The following is a 10,744-nucleotide window of genomic DNA, read 5'->3' on the forward strand; positions in this document are numbered from 1 at the left end:
ACAAAACAGAAACCAACTGACTTGCACGTTATTTTCCCCACGTGTTTTTATTAGCGTTTATAAAACGTTGGTACATCACATTGTCTTGGCGACAGTCATTTCTTCAAGACACTTCTCGTTATGCGTTTCGGCCACTTCAGACTTCAGACGACCTTAGCGTCAATCGATGCTGTTTATGTTCTCATAATTAATGATTCCAAGCATAAACACGAACTATTGTGAAATACTCGACATGAGCGAGGAAGCATATAGCGTTACCCAACACTGCGAAAGAGAGCGGGGTAAGGGAGTAATGTGCGTCAGACGACTCGTAGAATACGTGAAGGATGTAAGCAATAGCAGCATTGAAACACTGCTTATAAGTATATTGCGGAAGTTAGGTGGACAGCGAAGGAAGCAGTGTCACTCACATTTTTTGGTCTTCCTCAGGCAGCAGTAGAATGCAGAGAACCCTTTCCATGCAGAATTAAAAGTAAGTATGAATGTGTCTGTTCTTTGCGTTTGTTGCGCTTCTTATCATTTCTCTCTCAAACCACCTCCTATGTATCTTGAAGATGTTGTCAGTTTTATTGTAACTGTAATTTTTGAGGCTGTATGGCGTACTTGCCACAGTCACTTGCTTTCATTGACATTAAATAACTTTGTTATCTAATGTGTTGTGGCCGTTTCAGTGAAGATAGTGCCGTTACGAAGCATTTGAATAGATTTCAAGAAATCTGCTGTAAATTTCTGCCCATTCTGTACTTTTTTGGTAATAAAATCGGGATGGCTTTTCAGTGGTATGTTTCACTCTCTTCAAGGTGTATCTAAAAGAACTTCTTAGATGCTTTACAAAATGTTTTTGTTTTACACTGCTGGTTACGTTCATTGAATACATTCAGTTGACAGATGCCTACGATCTAGAGATGTTCTTTGGTGCATAGAGCATGTGTTCCAAAGCAGTCCATCGTGTTCTAGACATCCTTCATCCGAGAATATTCAATGAACCAAATAGTGGAAGTTAAATCAGTTCTTAACAGCCGGTAAGGTGATGTTTTAAGCACAACTCTGGAATACCGAGGTAGGGTACTGTTACTGACCGTTGTGCTGTCGCCAGCTCGCGAGACGTCTCCTGTAAAACAATCTTTGGCGCGAAGTGGGCGTGGCACGTTTGCCGTGAGTGGCCTAGAGGCCTTTTCCGGGGAGAGGCAGTCAGTGAAGCAGCGCGGACTGCGCAAGTCTGCGGGGCAAAGGGCCGCCTGTTTGTTCACCATCCAAGTTGGCGTTGCTGAGCATCTTCAAGACAAGAGGTACGTGCACGGGAACAGCAGTGGACAAATAAATTCCTTCGGCCGACCACGTCTGGAGGGGAGCGGTGGGTCGTTGTCATCCTCATTTCCCCCGGCGGCTGTTTTTCGCCGCACATCGGCATTGGATGATCAGCGAACTACTTGTAGTTCGTTGCTTCGTAAAGGCCGATTTCCTCCCCGCCGTGAGCACGGTAATTGTGAGAGGTTCGCTTCCTGCGAGTGTTTGCGCTCTTCTGCTTCTAAAAGGGATTCGTTTCAGACTCCTGTCATTGTTGTTCACTGTTCCTGTGTCTGGTCAGGCGATTTGAGGAGCGTGTCACTGGTATAAAAACATATTTGCTTACCTTTTTGTAATTATCGTAGAGTTATGATTTGATTGCGTTTTGCAAATTGTTGGTGTTTCGTAAATTTCTTTTATGTTCATACCATAATATTTCTCTCACCTCGTACCTTGGGCACTAAAAGTTATTTCCTCTAGTTATTTGGAGACCGCAAGCTTATGCTTCTCACTCGGGCAAATCTTGTTGCATGTATATTGGTAAATTATACTTCCAAGCCTCGCTTGTGTTTACGTAGCTGATGTTCATCAGCGAACCTTCCGCGTCTTTCTTCCACCTACGTTTGCCGTCCGGCGCAACGGTTAAGTATTTACCGTTTCCGTCCCGTGACGCTGAACTTTTTCACTATTAGATGTAAGGGTTGGTAGTTACCTTCCCCACTTAACTATATTTTAGCGAATTTTCCAAAATGTTTCGTATATGCTGCCTGCGAGTAATCTGATGACGTAAGCTTTACTTGTTTTACTTAAGAATTATTTCTCTGTTCACCAGAATGTTCGTGACTAGGGGCTTGTTTCCACTGGTTGTTTAGAAAAGGTGGAGAGTGGTGAGCAGGGTATCGGGTCTACTCTAAGTAATTTTGGGGGACTTTCGTCCGGACCACACTGCCCGACATCCGATGGTTTCATACCAAGCAGGTTTAAGTGAACTACTTTTAAGGTAAACCTAAGTGATTCGTTTTGTTTCACTCACACACATTTTAATGATGTTTGTGTCCTTCCTATTTCGAGACTGTTTTCTTAGAACGTTTGAAGAGATTGTTACGTAACTTCAATTGGTGAAATATTATCTTGATTCTCTTACTGAAGTTGGTCGTAAATATTTCAACAATAGTAACCAGTGTCACACAAGATTTGTATATTTTTGGATAGAATTTGTTGTAAATTTAAACTTTCATACTTCATATTCCGATTAATGAATATTGAACAGATGGGAGCAAGTATTTGAATGAACACAAACCTCACTGAAATACACTATTGGCCATTAAAATCGCTACACCAAGAAGAAATGCAGATGATAAACGGGTATTCATTGGACAAATATACACTCCTGGAAATGGAAAAAAGAACACATTGACACCGGTGTGTAAGACCCACCATACTTGCTCCGGACACTGCGAGAGGGCTGTACAAGCAATGATCACACGCACAGCACAGCGGACACACCAGGAACCGCGGTGTTGGCCGTCGAATGGCGCTAGCTGCGCAGCATTTGTGCACCGCCGCCGTCAGTGTCAGCCAGTTTGCCGTGGCATACGGAGCTCCATCGCAGTCTTTAACACTGGTAGCATGCCGCGACAGCGTGGACGTGAACCGTATGTGCAGTTGACGGACTTTGAGCGAGGGCGTATAGTGGCCATGCGGGAGGCCGGGTGGACGTACCGCCGAATTGCTCAACACGTGGGGCGTGAGGTCTCCACAGTACATCGATGTTGTCGTCTGTCGTCGGCGGAAGGTGCACGTGCCCGTCGACCTGGGACCGGACCGCAGCAACCCTTGGATGCACGCCAAGACCGTAGGATCCTACGCAGTGCCGTAGGGGACCGCACCGCCACTTCCCAGCAAATTAGGGACACTGTTGCTCCTGGGGTATCGGCGAGGACCATTCGCAACTGTCTCCATGAAGCTGAGCTACGGTCCCGCACACCGTTGGGCCGTCTTCCGCTCACGCCCCAACATCGTGCAGCCCGCCTCCAGTGGTGTCGCGACAGGCGTGAATGGAGGGACGAATGGAGACGTGTCATCTTCAGCGATGAGAGTCGCTTCTGCCTTGGTGCCAATGATGGTCGTATGCGTGTTTGGCGCCGTGTAGGTGAGCGCCACAATTAGGGCTGCATACGACCGAGGCACACAGGGCCAACACCCGGCATCATGGTGTGGGGAGCGATCTCCTACACTGGCCGTACACCTGTGGTGATCGTCGAGGGGACACTGAATAGTGCACGGTACATCCAAACCGTCATCGAACCCATCGTTCTACCATTCCTAGACCGGCAAGGGAACTTGCTGTTCCAACAGGACAATGCACGTCCGCATGTAACCCGTGCCACCCAACGTGCTCTAGAAGGTGTAAGTCAACTACCCTGGCCAGCAAGATCTCCAGATCTGTCCCCCATTGAGCATGTTTGGGACTGGATGAAGCGTCGTCTCACGCGGTCTGCACGTCCAGCACGAACGCTGGTCCAACTGAGGCGCCAGGTGGAAATGGCATGGCAAGCCGTTCCACAGGACTACATCCAGCATCTCTACGATCGTCTCCATGGGAGAATAGCAGCCTGCATTGCTGCGAAAGGTGGATATACACTGTACTAGTGCCGACATTGTGCATGCTCTGTTGCCTGTGTCTATGTGCCTGTGGTTCTGTCAGTGTGATCATGTGATGTATCTGACCCCAGGAATGTGTCAATAAAGTTTCCCCTTCCTGGGACAATGAATTCACGGTGTTCTTATTTCAATTTCCAGGAGTGTATTATACTAGAACTGAAATGTGATTACATTTTCACTCAATTTGGGTGCATAGATCCTGAGAAATCAGTACCCAGAACAACCGAACCAGCTCTGGCCGTAATAACGACCTTGATGCGCCTGTGACAGTTCCCGTCCATCAGTGCATGAAGTCTGCCTGCTCTTGAATTAGGTGTGGTTGTTCCGTCGCCTTTCCACTTCAGTGATTTCGCCAAAAGTTGACTCTGCGTCTTTAAGAGGGTTTAAATGTTCCATATGATATCCGATGACTACTCCACCTTCGATGTCGCAGAGGTTTCTTGATCGGACACTTTCTGCTATTACTGCTTCTCTGTTGACAACACACTGCTTCCGTTCTTTTTTTAAATGTCACGATCGCTTGTTGTGAAGCCTAGTGGTCAGTTCTACATTACGTACAAGATCCTGTTACTTATGATCAGATATTGCCTATGGAGTGATCGGAAATTCCCGATACAGACTTCCAGGCCTTGTAGATGGGAGTAAGTAGATAATATTCTGAATTGGAACTCGTATACGAAACGTGCCGTTTTCCTGCTGCAACTATTTGGAAACATGTTGGTAACGCAACCACTTTTACAAGTAACTGATTTGGCGTTATCCAGTTCATCACTTGTTTTGCAATTCCACTCACTGACAGTCAAAGAAATTTCTCGGGTAATCGTTGAAGGGTTCTTTTAAATGTGATACAGTACGGGCCTCTTCTTATACGGATATGCGGCGTCTCGTTGGAGCACTAGCTTCACGCATGCTGACGCTACAAGCACCCATTCGCAATGTCGATGGTGGCGAAAAGGATATGCGATGGAGTCGGACGTTGTGGATGGCGATCTTGATAAAGGCGACGATGAGCTCTTCCATTAACGTCAGCTTTGCTTTCAGAAGGACCATATCGGTCTAATCTGCTAAGGTGTACTCAAACATGTTGCTGTAATATTCAGACACGTGAATGAGGCTCGGACCAGGTCAGAGAGCTATGACAGACGTCAAATGGTATCAACTGATCTGACGTACCAACCACCAAGCCCCCTCCCCCCTTCTGTAACTACTGTGTTGCACACCTGCCTAGAAAACATATTTTAAAACTGTTGTGTGCTACACAGTACGTTTCTGGTCTTGGGTTACTGTTCAAAATATTATGAACTCATTCTCCTCTACGAGTCCCAGAAGTTTGTAACAGGAATTTTCGAACGCCTTGTATAAAAAAAGAGTTTCGAAAGACGGTAATTTGACAACATTGAGCATAATTTCAAGGTTTTCTGTAGGTATTTGTCTAGTGTGTCTTGTTTTCTGTAGGTATTCGTCTAGAGTGTGCAGAAGTGAAACGCGGACAAGATACGGTTTAGACATGAAGAATTTTTTGAAATGTGGCGATACAGAAGAATACTGAAGGCTTTAGTATACCCTCGGTCATCTTCCACTATTTTTAGCCCCACCGCTCTTCCCATAAACGTCTATTGATCTGCTGAGATTTAAGAAATACGAGGGCTGTGAAAATAATGAATGTTTTATTTGCAACGGTTAGCTGCACATTTCTCTATACAGTCGTTGCTCCGACTTAGACATTTCTCGTAGCGTTGAACCAGCTTCCCAATTCCCTCGTGATAGAAGGAAGCCACAATGCATTCCGCCAATTCTCTACTCTGTCTGCAGCTCATATCCGTGCCAAAATGTTGTCTTCATGGGCAGCGAATCAAGTGAGCAGAGATGGGAACTCAGGGAGAGCCAATTATGGGCTGTATAGTGGGTGTTCGACCGCTTCCCACCGAGCAAGGTGGCGCAGTGGTTAGACACTGGATTCGCATTCGGGAGGACGACGGTTCAATACCGCGTCCGGCCATCCTGATTTAGGTTTTCCGTGATGTCCCTAAATCGCTCCAGGCAAATGCCGGAATGGTTCCTTTCAAAGGGCACGGCCGACTTCCTTTTCCGTCCTTCCCTAATCTGATGAGACCGATGACCTCGCTGTCTCGTCTCCTTCCCCAAAACAACCAACCAACCGAACGCTTCCCATCGAAAATGCTGCAGGAACATCTTCATTATTCCTGCAGAGTGCGGTCCAAATTTGTCAGAAAGGAGGAAACGCATGACAGTTATGTTTTGCAGGTTGTATGGCATAAGGTGAAATCTCTCACCAGGGCGCCATTCTTGGCGGGACACGCTATTTTCTAGGCATCTTTCCATGCTCTCTATGCGTTCAGAACTGAAAGACTGACTTGACGCGCTCGATGTGTCCAACACATACGTGCAAAGCTTCATCGAATTGTCTCCATGTTTTCCATTTTGCTCCTGAGCGGACCTTACTTTTCCCGTATATTCCACTCTAAACATTCATGGTGGTGTCTGGTTGTTCCATATCGTGTCTCCCTACCACATTCACGCAACGACGCTCTGAGCATGTTTTTTAGGGAATTAACTAGTTTCAACCTGGGACCTGTTGCTGGTAAGGAGACGCCAGACCACACATGACATGTAGAATTCAGAAGAGTTCAGTGAGATTAGCGATGATATAACCAAATACTAAATGATCTCAGCGTCTGCTCCACTGCTCTCCCTGTAAAAGAATCTTAATACTAACTAAATATAGTGGAAAGGGTTCAAGGCTTTCCTATTTTTAGTTAGCTGGTAAAATAACGAAGAAAAAGCAGTTAAGTTTACCATTGATAATTTTATTCTATTCACAAAACATCGTTTATAAATTGCAATATTGATAAAAGGAAATGTTTCAATACAGGATTGTAAAAACCAACTGCGTTCAACAAAAATGTGAACGAATATTCCCTGAGTGGTTTTCCAAGTTCTACAATGGATCGAAGGATGACCTATGCCATATCACATCTATAATCTAGGTTTAAATTAAGTTTCACAAAAGAGAAAACTATCAAAATGGTCTACATTGACCCTCAGGTATCTTTAATTACTTATCTAACCTGTCGTAAATTACAGTGGCTGATGTGGCTTCTCAATAACTATATAAAAGAAAAATCATCGCGTTTCAGATCTGTTCTTCAAGTGACAAATGTGAACACCACGAGTTTTAATTAACGATCGACACTAGTATTACGCAAAAAAGGGGTGTAACAGATGAGACTTCTGCAGTTCTGAGTGAAGCCTGATGCGCTCAAAAATGAGGCATCGCGCGCGTTCATTACCTTGTCGGTGTTCAGGCAGCGTCAGGGCGACAGCGGCCGGCGCAGCAGCCATCCAGCTCGCCGTCTCGGAACTAACTCTCCTAACTTCTCCTGACTACAATTTACCGAAGTAGATTTAAAAAAGCTATCTGGCTGTGTTTTCATCTGACCAATCAGGGTCTGAACGTTAACCTTAAGCTCCGCCTACAAAAATTCTGTCTATCCAATGAGAAACGTTATACTTTTCGTGGTGGGGCAATGTTTTAAAAGTTTGCAACGTAGCAGAGACGCTAAAAAGTCTCACGCTAAAACCTGCAGCTGGTGTGGTCCTTTTAGCGTTATTGTAAGATCTATACTGTTCTTCTGGAGGGCTCTATCTTTTAACATGGGTTGGGGGGTGGTCCTTGACGTACCTGAGACGCGAAAAAGTCTCACGCTAAAGCTTGCGGGTGGTAGTGGCCCTTTTTGTGTTATCGTAAGATCTATACTGTTTTTCTGGAGGGCTCTAGCTTTTAACATGGGCTGGGGGGTGGTCCTTGACGTAACAGGGCGCGAAAAAGTATCACGCTAAAACGTGCGGGTGGTAGTCTTAGAGGTAGGCTGCCGACGTGGGTGTCCAGTCCGTCCCTTATCGTAGGGCCTTCTAGCTTAACACGGTTCTGCTCTCGGCTCCTGTTCTCGTTTCTCCCCTCGGAACTGCGTCGGTCTCACGGTGGGAAGGTACGACATGCATTTAGGCATTCTTGTGTTAGTCTGTGGTATTCCATTTGCTCACTCGTTACACGTATTACTTTGGTTAATTTAATGTCACGATTTATTAGGAACTATGTGACATACTACTTATTTGCTTATCATGTCAGGGTTTTCATGGAAGGTGTTGGATTTGCCTGACACCTTACACCACAACCTAACTAACAGAATGGATTGTTGATGGGTTACATGCTAATTGATTTTGAAAGTGCCATGCTTTATGGAAAAAGTTGTGGGGCTAAAAATAGTGTAGGATGACCAAGGATATACTAAAGCAAGCCGTGATGTCAGGGGAGCCTTGCCACAGCTCGTGCGGCTTCTCCTGTCGGAGGTTCGAGTCCTCCCTTCGACATGAGTGTGTGAGTTGTACTTGGGGTAAGTTAGTTTAAGTTACTTCCTGGCAGATTAAAACTGTGTGCCGCACCGATCCTCGAATTCGGGACCTTTGCCTTTCGCAGGAGACAAGGTTCGCAGGATAGCTTCTGTGAAGTATGGAAGGCAGGAGATGAGGGACTGACGGAATCAAAGTTGTTAGGACGGTGCGTGAGTCGTGCTTGGGTAGCTCAGTTGGTAGACCACTTGCGCGCGAAAGGCAAAGGTCTCGAGTTCGAGTCTCGGTCCGACACACAGTTTTAATCTGCCAGGAAGTTTCATAGCAGTGCACACTCCGCTGTAGATTGAAACTTTTATTCTAGTTTAAGTTAGATTAAGTAGTTAGGGACCGATGACCTCAGCAGTTTGGTTCCACAGGAATTTACCTCCACCACCATTAAAGTAAGTACTAAAGCAAGCAGGTCAAATGAATGTAAGTTGGAGTAGTTCTGCACAGATCAAGAGGTTTGTACAGCATAGACTGGCGTGAACAACTGCATTAAACCAATCTGGGGACCGATACGACAACAACAACCAGAGCAGCCCAACAACATTATCGCAAATCATATATCTAAGAATTATTTAATATTTTTAGTTACTTAAGTTTTCAAATTTTCGTCTGTATTCTGTAAATCATGTAATGATTTGTGGACCGAGCAGCGAAGATCCCACATAACCCTAGAGTCATATATCATCTCAAGTTTGCGTAATCAACCGCAAAGAATAAAGGTTTTCAAATCCTACGTGGAACGAAACGCAGCACATATGCAGCCCGTTGGTTAGAGAGGCGAATCTCCGGAATCCAATACATGTGCTCGCCTTTCCTCTGATTTTTTTCTCTCTTCTACTTTTCGCGGTCTTTTTCCCTCAGGACTCTCCCCTGCGCCGTTTAGCGCCGGAGCCCGCGGCTGGCGGACGGAGGTGGGCGCGCGTTCCACGGCCCCAGACTGCTGGCTGGCATTCCTGCCTCCACCACCCCCTGCCCGACCCGCTCTGCTTTCGTGCCACAGACCTGCCTCCCTTCCTCCCTCCCTGCCCGCCCTCTCGCCCTTTCTACCGTCGGCCGACCCCTCACATGACACAGGATACCAGTTTCCGCCGGAGTTCCGGCCCAGTCACTAGCCTCTCCTGCCCACCTTACTGCTCCCAGAGACTCTTCGTATGACGGGCGTATACGTTTGGAATGCTGCGTCGCCGTCTTTTGACCCCTTCTGAACCTGGGAATGGTACTTGTTCTTATCTGTTGCTTCGCGCATTGCCGTAGGAATCCAATTATCGAGTGACACAGAGGAAAAGATCAGATTTCTCAAATAAGTAGTCATTTCTAGCAGCAGAATCAATAAAAAACCACATGCAACGTTCATACTATTAGCTTCTTGATATACAAAGGTGGATTACTTCAGACTATGCTGTCATATCGCCCCTGCATAGTTGGTGACAGTACGAGGGCTTATAGGAAATGCAATATTAAAGACAATAATTTTAGCTTGGAGTGTACTGAAGATACCTCAGTGACTACCCGAATTCATTGAACGCATTACTACAGAAACTGGAAGAACTGAGTTATTAGCCAGCTGGAGTGGCCGATCGGTTCTAGGCGCTACAGTCTGGAACCGCGCGATCGCTACAGTCGCCGGTTCGAATCCTGCCTCGGGCATGAATGTGTGTGATGTCCATAGGTTAGTTAGGTTTAAGTAGATCTAAGTTCTAGGGGACTGATGACCTCAGCAGTTAAGTCCCATAGTCCTCAGAGCCATTTATTTGAACTGCGATATTCAAATTTTTCCAGAGTTATGTAGACAAACACAGTGTGGTTCTAATATTCTTCTGTAATTTTAAGTGTGTTTTTGTCTTTTATCAAAATAAAAATGAAACTCTTAAAAAGTTGTACTTGTTTTGTGCAGTAATTAATACAAATTATTACAAACTCTGCCTTTTTTGAGCGATCAGTGTTATGACTGGTTTCATGTGGAGTACCACGAATTCCTCGCCTCTGCCAACCTCATCATCTCAGGATACCTACGTCCTCACTTGTTTGCTGGATATATTCCAGTCTCTGACTTCCTTTGCCGTTTCTACCCTCTACAGCTGCCTCTAATACCACGTAGGCTATTCCATGATGTCTGTGGTGATATTAAGTCGTCAACAGTTGCGGCGGCTTGAATTCCAGCGCCGACTCGTCGGGACTTGCAGTGGCGCGGTCTGCTGGCAGCCGGTCCTTGCCCGCCACATGGCGACCTCTCTTGTGATTCAGCTGTCCCTCTCCGGGTCACTGAGCCGGCTTGCCTTCCTTGCAGCACGCCGGTCGTCGCGTCTTTTTAACATTTTGATGGGTTTCGCTGTCAGTGCTGCTGCCATTAAACTATGTGTAAAGTGGGTGA

The 10,744-nt window shown here is 45.9% G+C and overlaps 1 protein-coding gene across 1 annotated transcript in view; it reads left to right on the plus strand.

The window, feature by feature from the left end:
• LOC126273329 (survival motor neuron protein-like) overlaps window positions 1–9,485 on the plus strand; it is a 35,432-nt gene extending 25,947 nt beyond the window's left edge. Inside the window, exon 2 of the mRNA XM_049976876.1 lies at window positions 9,235–9,485. Within this exon, the coding sequence (XP_049832833.1) occupies window positions 9,235–9,485 (251 nt within the window). The remainder of the gene's footprint in view (window positions 1–9,234) is intronic.
• Window positions 9,486–10,744: the final 1,259 nt, after the last annotated feature.

The sequence above is a fragment of the Schistocerca gregaria genome, chromosome 5, assembly GCF_023897955.1.
Source record: "Schistocerca gregaria isolate iqSchGreg1 chromosome 5, iqSchGreg1.2, whole genome shotgun sequence".
In the NCBI taxonomy this organism is placed as follows: Eukaryota; Metazoa; Arthropoda; class Insecta; order Orthoptera; family Acrididae; genus Schistocerca; species Schistocerca gregaria.